We start from the raw sequence: 19324 nt of genomic DNA, 5'->3' as shown, positions 1-19324 counted from the left end.
AGACAATTTGCATTCTTCTGCACGAAAGCTGCGCATGGGACGCTCTTGGACATTCCAGCACGACAATGACCCTAAGCACAAGGCCAAGTTGACCCTCCAGTGGTTATAGCAGAAAAAGGTGAAGGTTCTGGAGTGGCCATCACAGTCTCCTGACCTTAATATCATCGAGCCACTCTGGGGAGATCTCAAACGTGCGGTTCATGCAAGACGACCAAAGACTTTGCATGACCTGGAGGCATTTTGCCAAGACAAATGGGCAGCTATACCACCTGCAAGAACTTGGGGACTCATAGACAACTATTACAAAAGACTGCACACTCTCATTGATGCTAAAGGGGGCAATACACAGTATTAAGAACTAAGGGTATGCAGACTTTTGAACAGGGTCATTTAATTTTTTTCTTTGTTGCCATGTTTTGTTTTATGATTGTGCCATTCTGTTATAACCTACAGTTGAATATGAATCGCATAAGAAATAAAAGAAATGTGTTTTGCCTGCTCACTCATGTTTTCTTTAAAAATGGTACATATATTACCAATTCTCCAAGGGTATGCAAACTTTTGAGCACAACTGTATATTTTATTTTTTATTTTTTCACACAGTGGACAAAAACCTTATTGCATTCCAGATAAATGCTGAGCTGCTGATATAGCAAGATAATTGTAACTTCTTTGTAAAACTGCTTTGGAATGATTTCACTGAATTTTAAAGGCCATAGCAGCAACAAAAAGAGGAGAAATATGTGGGGGAGAAAATATGGCAAATGTGAATGATTTAATATAATTTACCTAGCACCATGTTTATTATAATAGCTGTAATACAACTATTATTATTATCATTATACTGTCCCATTTCAGGAGAGTTACAACATATATGTGAAATTTTTGGGTTGGATTTTTAATTGAAGCAAGTTAAACTTTGTTAAAATTGCTGTAAAACTATTAATACAAATGTGCAGAGCTGAGAATATATAAAATATGAAGACAATAATGTTACATTAGCACACTGGCCTCTTATTACCACAGAACGATGTTGAACTAAGTGAAGGGCTCTCCATGATTTCCCAGTCTTGACCTACAGCTAAAAGTCATTTAATGGGAAACTATCTCTTTAAGATTCACCTTAAGTGCTGGCTGACTTTCCTGGCATATCCTAAACTCTCCCCAGACCAACTAGTCATTAATAATTCTATAATGTCATTTGCCTGCTGAGAAGAGGCAGTGTCTGTGAAATGCCTTGATTCTTGGGGGCAAAGATGAAGGGAAGTCACTGTGGGTTTTTGGAGATGAGGGGACAGAGAGGATCTGAGCAGATAAGCAGGAACTGCAGCACTCTTTAAGAAGCACATCAAAGTACATAATGTCACTCTCTCCTGTCAGGTTCATCTTTGCAACACCCCACCGCTCACACTTCATACTGGGAACAGTGTTCTGTCATTAGGCCAGCTTGACTAACAGAGGGGTGCAGAGGCTGGCATCACACACGTCAGGACATCAACACAGGAAAGACAACGGATGGATGTTAAAAGCCCTGAGGATGTTTAGCTTTGATGTAGATCATAGTATATCCTGGGGTGACAGTGCACTGGCTCGCCCATGCAAAAGAGTACAGCTGTGAAAGGCAGGGGGCAGTAAGTGTATATTAGGGGTTGCACAACTACTGATTTTTAATGGAAGACTAGTAAAGCCCATTAGTCAAGTCGAATTCGACTAGTCGTGATATCATTCTACCCCCAAAACAGCACACCCAACCACCCTACCTGTACAATCCTACAGTACACAATAGATAGATCTATGTTTGCTACAATGTAATGGGTTAGCTAATTATACATATTTACCATAATATCAACATAGCTACATGTCATCAGGCATTAGATAGCCAGCTAGACTATGACAATGTGTTTGCAGTTTGACACCTCAGGGAAAAATTATGAGCGGCAGGATCAGATTGGATGAAATAAAAATTAACCATAACGTTATCTCCTCGTAAGAACCTTTTTATTAGAAGTGTGCCACAACAGGTAGGCATTCGTCGAGCAGTAAAGAAGCATAAAGTTAACATAATTGTCTGAACATATTTAGCTTAGCCTGGACTACCTGTAGCTGCAGGCGGGTCCCCATCCTCATTCATCAGCTTGTTCAAATGGTTTCAGGGGGCCACAGGATCTAGCGTGCAGATGACAATGGGGTTGCATTACGTCACATCAGTGGACTCCAACTTGAAGCACTTTTCTAACTTTTGCCGAATCACGTTCTTGAAGGAGCGAACAGCATCCAAGTCAGATGTCCAAACACACTAAGTTGTCAAGCGGGATGTATACTGTCAGGTGAACGGACTCCAACTTGAAGCGCTTTTTCTAAACTATCAAAGAACTGTGTTCTTGAAGGAGCGAACAGCACCCAAGTAAAATGTTCAAACACACAAAGATGTCAGTCGGGATGTTTTATGTCAAGTCATCGCACTCCAACTTGAAGTGCTTTTCTAACTTTGGCCAAATTGTGTTATTGAAGGAGCGAACAGCATCCAAGTCAGCATAACACTAGTATTTTGGTTATATTTGAAGGCCAGTTTACATATATTGAAGCATGTGTGTCATCTCTATCAGAGTACCCTATGGAATTTTCTGAACATAATCAATGTTGATACAATGCTATGCGTATGTGCAGTACAGATATAGAGAATGCATAAGATTGTTGACGCTGTGTTGTTGAGCAGAGCAACACAGTAAACAAACACCAGTTCTGAAGTGCATTGTGTGTGTCTAACAGAACATCACAGCCTACAGTACATTTGAGCCACTGCACCTTTTCAGTGCTTCACACCTGCTGTATTTCCGGCATACGTGTTTTATAAATCATGGGTTGAGCAACAAGGCGACTTTAGGCTGACGTGTCGACTACATTAGTTGACTAGTCTGTACAACCCCTAGTGTATATGTGTATCACCTCTGTACGAAGCTCTGCCAGTTTCTTGTCCATGCTGGTACGAGCACCCAGTTCATCCTCCAGATCTTCAGACATCCGGCCGAGCTCGTCCTGATGCACCTCCTTCAGCAAGTTCAGCTGAAAAGATTGGAAGATGAGAAGGAAAGAACTGCATTCATATTCCATCTGGACACGCAGATTTACCTAGATTTCTGTATAAAAGTGTCAGAATATTTGATCTGATCTTTAACCAAGTCATAAAAATGGACAAACACAATCTGCTTTAACAAAAGACACACACACTAATACATTTACGTCTCTATTGAACACACCATGTAAACATTAATAGTGCAAGTGGAAAAGGTTTGTGAACCCTTGAATTTTAACTGGTCGACCCTCCTTTCTCACCAATAACCTCCACCAAACATTTCCTGTAACTGCGGATCAGACCTGCACAATGGTCCAAAGGAATTTTGCACAATTTCTTTTTACAAATCTGTTTTAGTTGAACAGTATTCTTGGAATGTCTGGTGAGAATCACTCACGAGATCATGCACAAGCATTTCATTCGAGTTTCAATCCACTCCAGCGTATTTTCTTCTGTCAAAGACATTCTGGCTGTTTTGTGTTTGTCTCTTGTTGTGACTTGGTAGAAGATCACATCAAATTTTATGATTGTAATTTTGCAAAAATACATGATCAGTCCAAGGGTTCAGATAATTTCCTGCAATTGTCTCTCTTGATTTACAATCTGGAGTACTTCCTTTTGCTTTATTGTTGGATATCTATGGTATTCAACTGCATTTCAGGATTTAGTACGCCAAAGTATGTGATAGTCTGTAGATGTCATTGGTATTCAAACAGATTTAACATTCTGATTGTGAAAGTCTTTGTTTTTTCAACTCTCATTTCACAGTTGATGAAACTCTGTGCTCATTTAAAATGACTTGTACTGATATTTGGTGGCAGTACATTTGCCAATAAGAGTTAGGAGCACTACAGTCATAGTGTGTTCTCTCTACAGTGTCTCACACCCGGTGTACTGTGACTCAAATGCAGTGATTAACATTCACTGCAGGTCGTGAGCTCACACAGCTCAGTGAGGACAGGCAGCTCATCTATTACACTACTGTGTGTAGCGCAGGACTCTCACACACACACACACACACACACACACACACGTAACCCTCTTCCTACTCATCTAATAGCATTCCATCTCTCAAACTTATGTGCTTCTCATTTTAATAACTGCGTCTTATCTTCTATTCCAGTGTTTCCCAACCTTTTTCAGTCACGGCGCCCTTTGGGAATTTACAATATTTTGTGCCACCATTTTGTGGTGGGGCGTTGGGTTAATGAAACTCATAAGACTAAAACATACTAAATGTATCTCATCCATAATATCATCTAAATTCTCCAAGGGGACTACTAATTACCTAAATTCTTACCTCTAGTTTTATTGAGATGAAATTATTTTTTTTAGCATTCAACCTACATTATGATCCTTCTCTTCAGTCATTTTTTTCCAGCAAGACATGCAATCATTTGCTGACTTACATTTATATTGTTGTTGGCAAATACCTTTGACAAATAATTTTACAGGTAGTTAAAAGGATAGTTCACCCAAAAATTAAAATTATGTCATGATTACTCAACCGTATGTTGTTCCAAGCCCACATGCATTTCTCTCTTCTGTGGTACACAAAAGGAGATGTTAGGCAGAATGTTAGTCCTAGTCACCATTCACATTCATTCATCTTTTTTTCCATACAACGAAAGTGAAAGGTGACTGAAACTAACAGTTTTCCTAACATCTCCTTTTAAGTTCCACAAAAGAAATAAAGCCATAAGTGTTTGCAAAAACATGAAGGTGATTAAGTGATGACAGAGTTTACATTTTGGGGTCAACTATTCCTTTAAGAGTGGTGTTATCCCTTTAATAAGTCAATGCTCTCCAGTTTAAAGTTGACAAAATGCACAGAAAATTAACAGATGAAATCCTGAAAGAGGGGACCTTGCTACTAAATCAATTATGTTTATTGAAAATAGACAATAAGATGATCTTTTGCATATCATGCATGTATATTATTAATATTATTATTTTTAATTTATGTAAATCGTTAAAAAGGCCTAGTTATTAAAATGACTAATTCACAAGGCGGAGAAAATACCTGTACAGGTTAGATGGAGATAAGAGATGTATCATGTGTTTAACAGGATGATGAAGTAGTCTGAAAATTAAAGCCCCGTTCACACCGCCAGCGACATCACGCAAGACAGCGACACCATCCCATTCATTTTCAATGAGAGTACAGCGACTTCCGGCGACACGAGCTGTCGAGACCGTTGGTGACAGAGATCGCCGTGGGGAGCGACAAGACAAGTTGAGAAAATTTCAACTTTATGCAAATGACAAGCGACATTCGTGAGCAACCAATGAGAGTGAAGACAGAGAAGCTTACATCATCCGTCTCCAGGCAGGGTGAGTGAGAGTTACTGGAGTCGACTCGAGTGCAGGCAAGACGGAGAAGTTACAAGTTTCTGTAAGCGATTTCACTGTTCTATATCATTTGTCTGTAACCACATACATAGATATGGCCCAATAAAATGATGTGTGGAAAACCGTGTCGGCATTCTGAGTGAGTTTGTTTCATATGTTGATATAACGTTTGTCTTGTTTAATGATATGATGCATTAAGCACTGCTGCAGGTTATAGAACAGGGGCAGTGGTGGCTCACTGTTGGGCCCTTGAGCCATCTGCTCCATGGGCGCCGTATCATGGCTGACCCTGCACTCTGACCCCAGAGGAGCTGGGATATGTGAAAATAGAATTTCACTGTATATGTGCAAATGTATAATGTGTGATAAATAAATAAAATTAATTTAAAAAAAAATAAATATTAAAATAATTTAATATAAAATGCCCGCCCCTGCAGAATGTGCATTGTTAGAGGCAAAAGAACTGATTCCTTATCAAATTAGTATGAAATCAGACATCAGAAGACTACAAAGGACAGTTTGGACTGCTGAGAGGATTATTGGTTGCCCCCTGCCCCCCCTTCAATAACTATACACTTCCAGAATGAGGAAAAAGGCTGGAAAAATCACTCTGGACCCCACTCACCTGTTTTTGAACTGTTGCCTTCTGGCCGACGCTTCAGAGCACTGAGCACCAGAACCGTCAGACACAGGAACAGTTTTTTCCCCTCAGCCTATCCATCTCATGAACAGTTAAATTGCCCCATTGAGCAATAACTATGTGCAATACACAGTTTAGTCTTTTTTATATTTATCCAACACATCCAACCTCTTCTGCCATTACATTCCTCTGAAGAAAAAAAAAATGTACATAACAGATTGTATTTTGCACTGTACATAACAGATAACAGATTTGTTTTAGATTTGCACATGGATGTGTATGTGTGTATGTATGTATGTATGTATGTGTGTGTCTGTACGTATGTGTATAATTATTTAATTTTTTTATTATTATCTATGTCTTGCTGCTGTTTTTGTATTGTTTTTGTATTGTTGTACACTGGAATATAAAATACTTGGCAATAAAGCTGATTCTGATTCTGATATCTTAGTTTTAACGGCAGTATCATCAGTAAGCAGCATTTCAACCGCTACTATGGCCAGTTGTGCAGTCCACCAATAACGTTAGAGCGGCGGCAGCAGTAGGAACGCCCACCATCGACACAGATCGCAAAGTCTAGCAACATGCAGTCTGCGGTGTGAACGGGGCTAAACTCTTCACCCTACGACTTTCTGTAAGCATTCCACACAAAGATTTTAGCTATTTCTGCCTTTGTTACCAAAGCGGCTATAGTATGAGCGAGCACGACGATGTTGAGCGCTTGCATTGTCGATTGTTTATCGCGTCGCTCGCTTGCAGAGACACGGTACATCAACGCGCTTAAAGTCCATAAAGTCTAATGAGCTGCGGAACGCTGCGCGCGCACGAGAGAGAGATGCAGCAGCAGTAATATGATTATTATTACTTGTTATTATTGAGAAATGTATAATATTCCGGGTTTTACGATGGTTTTATGCATTTTTAGATTTTCTTTTAATGTTTGAAGGATTTTTACATGGCACAACTGATCTCGCCAGATGGCACCCCGATTGGGAAACGCTGTTCTATTCCACATGTTTCACTCACAATCTCTCCACTATAATGCAATTGTCTAAGTTCAGGGTGTATGATGCTGAATCAGTTCCTTATTCCGTCTATGGAAGGCTTTTATGGAAGAAGTCCTGTCAGTGGGGCTGTCTTTCATAAAATTGTCTGAGTGAATGAAATCATCCTGAGCAGCAAAGACAAATCATTCATGCACAATGCCAAAAGATCTCTTCCATAGGGTTAAACTGCCCCCTGGTGGTATACTTTTAGACATGCATGAGGCGCATACACTTTTTTTTTTTTAGTAATTCTTCTGTACACTATCTCATCAAAATTCTGGACACTCTTGTCTGAATTTGATATAAAGGCTAATAAAAATCCACAAACACACACATTCAATAATAATAAAAAAAAAAATTAAAAAAATGGCTGGAAGGAAAAGCAGCCAACAAGTTACCAGCAAACACGGAAACTCCATTACTGTTTAAACAGCATCCCAGGTGGACACCTCACATAAACCCAGTGCAATCTTCATGCTTTCTTCTTACTGATTAGAGATCTGACTCTAAATTGCCCCAAAAAGATCACACAAAAGGCCACTGATTTCATGCTCTTTTGACATGGAAGAGCAGGAGATCAGTTCCTTGTGAGAATACCATTTTATTGGTGTCTCCTGTATCTCAAAAAAACAAATACAGCATTGAAGCCAAAACACTAATGTTCTCAATTAAGCTTAGCAATTGTTGTCTTGACCAGACTTAGCGCTGTAAAAGCAACAACAATAAAACAATTGGTTTAAAATAGCTTCATCAAACAAATGAAGTCATTAAGCTAATTAATGAAGATAACTAATGTTCCACAGCTGTTCATGTTGTAAAACAGCTAAAGCATTTCGTTCCTGATGAGTAATTGTAATGATACACTATATGCATGCCAGTTTGGTGAGACAGACACTGCCAGGAATAAAAGTAAATGTAATGTGCAAGTTGGTTATGTTGATCTGATGTGGGATGTTCATCTTAGTGTTGTTCAGAAAGTCCTCTTTGTGGCTACATAATAATTTGGCTTCCTCACCTGTTTTAGGGCCTCCTGTTTGCTCTTGTTCAGTTCCTCATATTTGAGTTTCCATTGGCTTAGGTCTGCCTCCAGCTTCTCAATGTTCTTAATGAGCGCATGTTTATCGCTGTAAAAGAGACACGACACGGCATGTTAGACATGCACACTACTTATCCTTTCATGATAATACAAAGATCATTTTGACGTCCCTAAATCAATGGCATTAGTCATATTGGGTAGTTTTTTTCTGTCTATTTTGACAAGCTAAAAAAATACTAAAAAAAAATCCAAGAGTCTGGTCCCTTTGTTTGGTATTTCACTTAGGTGGTTTTCACACTTGGCATGTTTGCTGCAGTACGAATCTGAGTGTGATTGTTCGCGACGCTCCCTCAGTGTATGTCTGGTTTTAGACTTTTTCAGATTCTGTCGAACCCGTGCTTTTCTGTCATCAACTTGCATCATCACAAATGTGAACATTATGGTGAACACAACGTGGGTCGCTATATTTGTATGGTTTTTATTAATTTGGTGTCATTATGCACACTAGAGTGTACGACACTTGCACCTCCGTACGTCGTATGCCATAATTCAGCAGATATGCATGTCCAGGAAAAGGCTACTTTATCTGATGCTCACAAACTTTTTTTTTTTTTTGGAGACAGCTGGTTGCGAACAATGCATTTGCAGCACTGCTTATGTTCCCCTGCCACTCATGGTGCACATCTGTGTGTATTTTTGTGCAACTGATGATGTCTTCATGCTCAAATCGGCAAAAACACATGCAGCAGTTATTTTACTTCCTGAATAAGTCCATACCCGAGTACAAGTTGCTTTCTCACTCATGCGAACTGTGCTACAGTTTCATTGCAACCAAGCTTAGATCACCTCCTACAGGAAGTTTAGGGTTTGGTACCACAGTCAGCAAAACACCTTTCATATTACAAATTTTTCATGTGAACCGTGCTCTGTTTTGGACTAAACTGCCAGTGTGAAAGCCCCGTTAATGTAGTAAGACTTATGAGAAGCTTCATGATTCTATGAGCCCTTTGACTTCATTTTGTTGAGTTCAGGTTTGCCATGATGCATGTACAGGTGCAACCTAGACAATGATCTCTTACTCTCGTTCTTTCAGCAGGACCTTCTGGGACTCATCCAAGCGTAGCTGGAGGGCGTTGAGTTTGCTGGAGTCCTCCTCCAGGGTAGCTAGGTCCTCCCACAGCAATCTGCTCCTGTCCTGCCGACTGAGGACTGAACGCAAGCTACTGGCACTGCGAATATCCCATGAGTCTGGAGCGTCTGACTTTGTCCTGAGAAGAGCCTCCAATAACTCCAATTCCTGAGAGGAGAGGAAGAATGGAAGTTAGAAAGAAAGGAAGAAAAGAACCAAGAAAGAAACTTTCTATAACATTTTCAATAAACAGTCAAAACAAATTAATATTCCAATGTTCCAATATTTATGCTTTTTATTGGACTTTCATGCTTGCTTTTCTGTTTATTAAACCAGACTACAATAAAGACATTTTATATGCCATCCACATAACAAATATTACATTACACCTTTCCCTCATTTCCTGCACGCTTGAATGAAATTCACAAGCTGCTTGGAGAAAATAATAAAAAATGGCTTTACAGTCCTACAGACAGTAGGGATTACATATCAAAGACTTGGCCCCATGAGACCGACATGAAACACAAAACATGCTGCCAACTTCCTGAGATCCCCAGCACAGTCACCATTGATTACTTGAGGTAAGAGTGCAATAATAACTCACTACCACTAGAGGGACCCACACGAGTACTTAAGTACTTAACGGGTCTCACATGTAAAAGCACTCGGCATGTCTGTGTGTGGAACCACATATGGAGCGTCAGGAAATGGGATAGTATCAAACAGTCCAGTTTGAATCAGACTAAGCTAACTCTGTTTGTTTATTCAGCAAAGGTTGAATGTAGACGCCAACTCCATCTACAAAAATGGGTTTGTCTATGTGCAGGCTAATAGAAAATGCAAAGCCAGTTTTGCTCTCAGCAGGTAATTGCCACCGTGTTCACAGAGGTCAGAGAGACTCTTTAGCCATCAAGGCTGACAGAGACCCCCTGTTGATATCTGTGTAGAAATATACCTCAATCATTCTTGAGACTATGAAGGTCAAGTCTTACACTGACATTCATTTTTCCTGTATTAGCATCTATTTGCCAGCTAAAAACGATTAGGTTCATGTTAACGCACCCATCAGACTGAACCACATGTGTGAGGGGTAATTTTCCTGAAAGATTCATTAAAAACACATTAAGGAAAAAACGGACATGCTTAAGCAAGTCTGGGAATGAAAGAGGTACTGCTTGGTAGCAGGGACTGCTGCAATCTGTGGCCCCATGAGTGAAACATGCAGGGGTTGTGTTGGGAGTGGGGTAGTTCTAATAATAGGGCAAAAGAAATGAAACCAGCACACAAGCGAAAGCAGAGTGTCAGGCAAATTAAAAGGAAGCGCACCAAACCAGGTCTGTTGTTGACCTATTTAAAATAGTCTACCTGTGCCCATAGTTGATCTCTCAGATTTGAGCATTTCGGTTATTCTAAAGGTCTGTCGTGTGGGCTGAGCACATGCTTTCATTGCAAATTATCTTTTTTGATCTTTCACTATTTTTCTCTTCCAAATTTGGAGTGATATGTAGAGTATTTTTCCTTCTTTGCTGAAAGTAAAATGCTGCTCAAGGTGACAAACCCACAGTCAAATCGGAACAGTTTTTAAGAGATAATATGCAGTCAGTCAGTTGTTATATCAAAGTAATCCGACAGGGTGATCAGGAAGCATGCAGCAGAGGGGTCTTGTATCACAATGAAGGAGTTTATTTTGCGATATCATCTGGTTGATTATACATTATCCCACTTATTACATGACTACTAACCAAAGAAAAATAAATAAACAGACATAAAATACTGATTTGTGTTGAAATTTTGTAATTATGTGAGAAGAAAGCAATAGCTAACAGCCGATTGTTGTTGTTGGTGTTTATTTTTTAAATAATGACCGTCTGACTACTCAATATCCAGCTTATCACAAGACTACTTGCCAAATTAAAAAACATTTAAAAAATGAACATGAAAAAATGATGTCCTGCTATGTCTTAATTCCTGGATGTTACTCAGACATATCAGACCACTAGATGGCACCATTGATTAATCAGAATAAAGTATTCTAGAGAGCCATGTAATAAATGATTATATCGACACTGCACTAATGGTTAGTGTTAAAATTGCAGCTGAATTACTGTAATGACCTTCTCCACTTAGTCCTTGTACATCTGGTTGAGTAATACACACCTTTTGCTTGTCTGGTTTGTCAGTGCCTACATCTCTCACAGGTTCCTGCTCTGGAGAGCCTGGTCCATCTGTCACTCTCTCCTCATCATGGTTCTGCTGCTTGCCGTCTGTTCCCGTTGGCTGGTTGGAGTGTGTGGAGGCTGTTGAAGAGTTTGATGCTGGTGCGGTGGAAGCATCAGCTGGGGAGTTCTGTTCAGCCCGGATCCTTTCGGCCTCCAGTCGCAGCTGTTCATTTTCCGCCGCAAGATCTTGCCGCTCCCGTCGTGCCCCCGTCAGCTCCTTGGTTAGGGCATCTAGACGCTGCCTCAGCTGCCTGACCTCGTCCCGCGCTCTGTTGCGCTCAGCCCGCACCTTACTCCACTTCTCCCTCCAGTTGGCCGTACAGTCTGACCACCAGCGCATAGTCTTCTCCATTTGAGCCGCCCGTGCCCTAGCCTCCTCCAGTTCGCGGAGACGCAGCTCCTCGCGGCTCTCCCAGTCCCCGCCGCCATCGCAGCCCAGCCCTGGAGACAGCAGCAGAGGAGGGCTGGAGCTTGGTGTTCCTCCTGATGGGCTGGGCGTGTGGGTCAGGCTGTCTGGGGAGCGCACTCGATCCGGGCCCAAACCCAGACCACACAACAAGCCTGATCCGGACTTGGCAGCCTCTGTCATGTGGGGGCTGGGTGTGTGGTTCATCACTGAGCCAATGATGGGTTCAGGCAAAGAGAATATAGCAATCGATAAGATTTGATCAGGAAGCCATGATCCACTCTAACATGGTGGTTTTCTGTGAAGTGAAAGCAAAATGGGTTTAGAAGACTGAACAACATTTGCCAGCTATCCAAAACTTTGAAATGTCATGAAACAATTCATATTTGGCTCTGAAACAGACAAAACATACAGCAGCTCTTTTCCTCCAGTCGCAGAATTACTGAATAACAATGGAGGCACAATGAGCTCAGGGAGAGCAAAACAATAAAAAAAAATGTCTCTGTCAACATGTAAACGCAGTATGGCCAATACTACTGAAACTGCCTAACAATCCAAACCACACCATGACAACCCAATGCAGCTTTGATTTAGAAATGCTCTCACTTTCTCACACTCCCACACATAGGCAGTATTTTCTTAAAATGAGAAAGCATCTCTCAACTGCTGTGAGGAAAGAGTTACAGCCTTACAGCTACGGGAAGTAGGACTTTGTGTTTGTGAAAAGTGTTAGGCATTTTTTTTTTTTACAGAGTGTTGGCTTTGGTGAATAAGGAATAGATTTATGATATTTTTAAAAACAGCTCTCCATTTAACCTGTAACTTACAGGCTGTAAGGCAACTGAGCCTTACATATCATCTGTCTGAGCCAAAAAATGTCTCTAAATCATCAGGAGACCGAAAAAAATCTGCTTTATCATTTAGGTACATGTAGGCAATTTGGAACACAAAGGGAGAAATAACTACTCATGCACTGTATTTTAAGACTCCTGAAGCTATATCATTGTTTCACGTGATGAACAGACTGAAATTTAGGTTATTCATTCTCAAATTAATCATTCATCAACTGCTATTTGCAGCTCCCAAATAAACTATGGTGACTATAGCACAGTTTTGTCATCATGGCATTTGGTTATGAGACACAAGAAACAACCTTGTTGAATTTTATTGATGTCCAACCTGTGCTATAGATGCCATTTTCAGGTTTTAGAAGACTTGGAATATAGTGCACATTACATTGACTACTTTTCCTGTTTTTTGGTCCTTCTGGATCTTGACAGCCCAGAGTCACTACTCACTTTCATTCAGTGGTGGCTGGTGCTTTTCAAAAGTGGGTAAGCACAGACTATGGTTCTGTATGTCTTCAATGTTGCTCCCAAATCTGCTCAAACTACTACTCAAACAGTGAAAAATCTAATAGTACAGATATCTACCATAGACTTCCATTGAAGTACGGCATAAATAACCAAATAACACTGTCTTCTATGGACATAAACGTGTTTTCTCAGCATTACGGATGTGACATTTGCAGTGAAAACATTACATTTAACTTCAAATATACTATAAAGTACTCATTGCCACTAAATTTTGAACCATTTGCATGTATAATCCTAGACCACTTGCAGATAGAGTCCACATATCAGAAAATGTTCAGACAAGATATTTTTATCCACTTTACATTGGGAAATGAACTTGCGTTACAGACGTGATAAAAATGTAGAGTTTTTGGGAGACCGCACACTTTGTTAAAACTTTGTGAATTGAAATGCACAATCTAGAAAGAATAACAGCCACAGAACATAGAAGGGTCAGCACTCCTAAAAACATTGTGGGCCTGGGTAGCTCAGCGAATAAAGACGCTGACTACCACCCCTGGAGTCGCGAGTTCGAATCCAGGGCGTACTGAGTGACTCCAGCCAGGTCTCCTAAGCAACCAATTGGCCCGGTTGCTAGGGAGGGTAGAGTCACATGGGATAACCTCCTCGTGGTCACTATAATGTGGTTCTCACTCTCGGTGGGGCATGTGGTGAGTCGTGTGTGGATGCCGTGAGAATAGCGTGAAGCCTCCACACGCGCTATGTCTCCACGGTAACGCGCTCAACGGGCCACGTGATAAGATGCATGGATTGATGGTCTCAGATGAGGAGGCAACTGAGATTTGTCCCCCGCCACCCGGATTGAGGCGAGTCACTACTTAAAAAAAAATAAAAAAAAATATTCATTGTAATTTTCACATAAATGGGGAAAAAAACAGCGTTACTTATGTGAAATCTCTTTGTTACAGATGTGACAGTTGTAAAAGGAACATTTACATTGGGGGAAAACCATTGAAATGTTTTGAAACTAGCAGACTTTGACCTCTGAGATATCAATATGATTTCCACACAGGCTGCATAATGAAATGAAATAAGATTGAAATCGCCATACAGCCTTGCATGATTACCAACCGCAAAATGCAGCGTTTTAAAATGTAGTCTGCAATGACTGGTTCAGTCAGTGCTACGTGAGCTAGCAGCACACTCTAGCAGCTGTGCAGCACAAGGTTATTATAGTTTGCATTTTCAAATTAGTTTTATTTTAATACAGTTTTCCATTTTCCTCTAAATTTAAGTTTAGTTCTAGTTCGTTTCATTAATGGTTTTGCTAGTTACAGTTTAGTATTTATTTTGTGGACATATTTCTATTTCATTTTTATATATTTTTGTTTCGGTTTTAGTAATCATAGTTTAGGGATTAACAGAATCCTTCCAACGTTACCCAAAAATGAAGCAGTCAAACCTTTTTTCCTCCATCATGGAATTAATTTGTGCAGCACTTGGCGCGATGAACTTGGGGTCACAAAAGCACCATTAAATGTTTTGAACGCAGCCGAATCACACAGTCTAATGGAAATACCAGTTTTAACAAGCACATAAATTGTTTTTAATTCTTGTGAACTTGTCGCCCAAACCTCAATCTTTGGAAACACAATGTCAGAGTGTGATGCTTTCCACGTTGAGAGCTACTAGCACAGGCGGCATCATCATTCAGTACTCTTCCTTTCTACATCTTTAGCCATGAATAATTTGTACTCCTAATGATGGCTGCTTTGCAAATGCACTTTCAGGTTTGTGCTATTTTATTCCTTTAATTTTAACAATACAAAATTTATTCTGGTGCAATGTTATACCCCTACGACTTCCAATGTGCATTTACAATCCATGTACAATTGTCTTTAATGTAAATATCACTACAGAGAGCAAGCATTTTGTGTCCTTATGTCCAAGTCACTGCAATAATATTTAAAAAAAACTGTGGCACTAAATAAACACCCACACTTCACTCTTTCCCACTCAGAAGAGCGATTCAAACCCAGAGGAAGTTTTAGTTTTTAAATATTTTATAGTTTAGTTTTTCATTACATTTAGTTTTTATTTTAGTTTCAGTTTTCAGAATGGGGAAAACAGGCATTTGTGCAACATGGGTCGTATAGCTGGACACCCAAATGTACAGTTTGTAAATAATATTTATAATATTAAAAATCTTCATTTTAATATTTTAAACCACAAAGTCCTCTTTAGTGCATTTGACATAAGTCTTGTCACAACTCTGAAAACTGAACATCAAACAAAACTCTATACCAATTCTGAATGAAATGTAAAACAAATCACTGATTGATGGTTTAAGACAGAATGAGTGAAAAGTGTGTGTGTTTGTGTGTGAGAGAGAGAAAGTCAGAATAAATTACTAGTGCCCGACTGATATCAGTCGGCCGATATTAGCCTCACTGATATATCGGTATCAGCGTATATTTTACCGATATGCGTTTCAAAACATATAATGCAGAAAACAATGCTTTACAATTGGTGTCATAGCGTAGTTTGTCCAGCAGAGCGCGCTCAGACTCCATTGTTTACAGAGCTGAACTGACGGTGGCTCTGCAGACAGGGCGGAGTTCAGCGGTGTCTTCACGGTAAGTTGTTAGTTTGTGAAATACATACTGGAAACTTAAACAATGACCCCATCATTTTCCCTTTTCAATTTAACTAATATAACATTAACCTTGTCCCTGACAACCATGTCACTCATGTCTGTTTGCTGTTAGCCAGCTATAGTTTGTCAGTGTAGTAAGTAATGTAACAGATTGTTGCAGCTCAGCAGACAACGGTGCGGTGGTGGATTTTGTCTGTTGAGCGTAGATTTCACGCTATGTTATTACCTAGTTGGTGAGACACAATGCTGGAAAGTAAAATAAACAACGTCTGTCTTTTACTCTCAGTGACAATAAGCTTATAGCTAACTAGCTAATCACGCAGCTACTTTCATTGTTGTCAGCTGAGTGGAAGCTAATGTGTAAACATGTATTCACCAAACTGTTTTGTTCAGGATTCACAGTTTGGTACCCCCTTCAACCGAATAATACCAGTCGTTGCATTTATACAATGTAATATTTAAAAATCTGGTTTTCCACCGTTGAAAGTTTCCCCTGAACTTGTATATCAGAATACGGTGCAACACCGCTGCCGCTGTTATCTCTTGACTCGGCAGTATTAATATAGTCAGCATTTGACTGATACTAAACAATAATACTGATGTTTATTTAGCTATTTATATTATTTTTATTTATTCTTTATTTTAATGGTCAGCACTTGATTGATAATAAACAGTACTACTGATGTTTATTTAGCTATTTATGTTATTTTGATTTATTCTTTATTTAAATGGTCAGCATTTGACTGATACTGAACATACAGTACTGATGTTTATTAAGCTATTTATTGTATTTTTATTTATTCTTTGTTTTCTCAGTGTTCATTTCTAAAATTTGTTGATAATGTATAATAATAATTTCAAATATTCTTTGATAAAAATATTTAATAAAGCAGCCTTCTGAGTACCTTTGCAGTCATATCGGTGCAAAATTGGTGAAAAATCCACATAGAAAAGGTCTGTTTTCATTCCAGCTCAAAAATTTAATATATCGCACACCATAATGGTAATCGGTGAATTTTCCCTCTCTAAAATCAGTATCGGTCTCAAAAATCCCATATCGGTCGGGCTCTATAAATTACTGGATATTATATTGTTTCTGTTCTCTTTGTTTTAACATCTTGCATTTTGGCAACAGAACAAACAGTCATTTCAATAAAAGTTTAATTTGTCATCATTGAAGTCCCACACACGGCTAGCGCGTTTTCTATAGGGTGACCAGATTTTGAAAGTCTCAAACTGGGACACCTGGGGGTTCGCGATACAAGCATATATATATATATATATATATATATATATATATATATATATATATATATATATATATATATATATATATATATATAGCATTGAAGTCAGAAGTTTACATACTCCTGATACGCCAAATACGCCAAATACATTTAAACTCACAATTCCTGACATTTAATCGTAGAAAACATTCCCTGTCTTAGGTCATTTAGGATCACTATATTTTAAGAATGTGAAATGTCAGAAAAATTTTAGAGAGAATTATTTATTTCAGCTTTTATTTCTTTCATCACATTCCCAGTGGGTCAGAAGTTTACATACACGTTGTTAGTATTTGGTAGCATTGCCCTTAAATTGTTTAACTTGGGTCAAACTTTCTGGGTAGCCTTCCACAAGCTGTGGTCCCATGGCATTTATACTTGCATACTATTGTTTGTACAGATGAACGTGGTGCCTTCAGGCATTTGGAAATTGCTCCCATGGATGCACCAGGGTTGTGGAGGTCCAAAAGTTTTTCTGAGGTCCTGGCTGATTTCTTTTGATTTTCCCATGAATTCAAGTAATGAGGCACTGAGTTTGAAGGTAGGCCTTAAATACACCCACAGGTACACCTCCAATTCAGTACAACTCATATCAGAAGCTAATTGGTTAATTGTCTAAAGGCTTGACATAATTTTATGGAATTTTCCAAGCTGCATAAAGGCACAGTTAACTTAGTGTATGTAAGCTTCTGACCCACTGTAATTGTGATGTAGTCAATTAAAAGTGAAACAATCAGTAGTAAAGTGTATGTAAACTTCTGACTTCAACTGTATATACTGTATATATACACCAATAAGCCACAACATTAAAACCACCTGCCTAATATTGTGTAGGTCCCCCTCGTGCCGCCAAAACAGCCCTAACCCGCATCTCCAAATGGTATTCTGAGATGCTATTCTTCTCACCACAATTGTACAGAGCGGTTATCAGAGTTACCATAGACTTTAAACTATAAATACATACATTGTATTAAAATATGTAGCTAAATTCAATAACATCTTTTAGTATGTGACATCTTATTTTATTATATATTGTTTTATACAATTTTAACCACATTTTAGATATTTGTAAAATATCATTATTATGAAATTTCTTGTCAGCTACACATTTGTACACAAAATTTGCAACATTGGAACTTAAAAGTTAAAATACAATTCCACATTTCCACATTCAAGTGGACTTCTGGTCACCCTAGTATTCTAACTGCTTTGCTTCTCTCCATGATGTACTGCAGTGATTCCCTCCCACTCTGTCTAATTGCTAATGTAATGAGGGATATAGGCTATCTGCTAGTGCTATCGCCGCCTAGTGGCATCTTCATGTTAAGGTTATAGCAGGTTTAAAGGTTTAAAAACCTATGGCAACAAAAACGAAAACTAAATATTTTTTACAATTATTTGTATTACATTTTTTTCAGAGCCATGAAAATTTATTTTAGTTTAGTTTCAGTTTTTCTAATCATGTTGATTTATATTTTTACTTTTTATTTCAGTTTACGAAAATTATTTTTTACATTTAGTTTTTGTTTTAGTTTACGATAATAACCTTGCACAGGACAGATCATAGTCGGAGACCTGATTTCAGTCATAACTCAATTTTTCATTTTACTTTTGTAGGGCAGTATAATTGGTAATTAAATTTCTATTTAACCAATTAATCATACTGGTATAAACCTCATGTATAAACGTTGCGTACACACAAAAATTTTGCGTATGCCGCTTCTCAAGTTCACAATGAGATTTATAAAAAGTAAACTTGATGTGAAAATGTGCGCACCGCCATGCAAGCTGTACCCCTTGCATACGCACTCTTTTACTGCTGTGTGTGAATTGGTGACACCAGCTGGACAAGTAATGAGCTGAACAGACTGATTATAAACTCTGCTTTTCATTAAATACACAGCATTTAGAATAAAAAAGTATGTAGTTAAGCACTTGAATCAAAATTAATCATTATCCAGCTAATATTAGGCTATATTAATTTATTGTAACCAATTGAAAAAGCATTCAAATAAAAGTTGTAATAAGGAAATATTGGTAGTGGTTGCGCAGCCAGTCAAATACAAAACAAAAGGTAAGCTTGTACATTTTATTTTTATAAAGCTCTTTTAGTAATCCAGTGATGTCAGACAATAGTTTAACACTGCACACATCATTTTAGAATC

The 19324-nt window shown here is 38.7% G+C and overlaps 1 protein-coding gene across 4 annotated transcripts in view; it reads right to left on the bottom strand.

Annotated features, from left to right (window-relative positions):
• ccdc102a (coiled-coil domain containing 102A) overlaps nucleotides 1-19324 on the bottom strand; it is a 127474-nt gene that overhangs the window by 53897 nt on the left and 54253 nt on the right. For all 4 annotated transcript variants that reach the window (XM_051651688.1, XM_051651678.1, XM_051651696.1 and 1 more), the window contains 4 exons: nucleotides 11434-12199; nucleotides 9227-9444; nucleotides 8127-8235; nucleotides 2947-3063 (listed from right to left, as the gene is read on the bottom strand). In XM_051651688.1, coding sequence (XP_051507648.1) covers nucleotides 2947-3063; nucleotides 8127-8235; nucleotides 9227-9444; nucleotides 11434-12108 — 1119 coding nt within the window. In that variant the 5' untranslated portion in view covers nucleotides 12109-12199. The remainder of the gene's footprint in view (nucleotides 1-2946; nucleotides 3064-8126; nucleotides 8236-9226; nucleotides 9445-11433; nucleotides 12200-19324) is intronic.

The sequence above is a fragment of the Myxocyprinus asiaticus genome, chromosome 2 (genome assembly GCF_019703515.2).
Source record: "Myxocyprinus asiaticus isolate MX2 ecotype Aquarium Trade chromosome 2, UBuf_Myxa_2, whole genome shotgun sequence".
NCBI lineage: Eukaryota > Metazoa > Chordata > Actinopteri > Cypriniformes > Catostomidae > Myxocyprinus > Myxocyprinus asiaticus.
The sequence above is the reverse complement of the archived record's forward strand: the minus strand, read 5'-3'. Positions and strand labels throughout refer to the sequence as shown.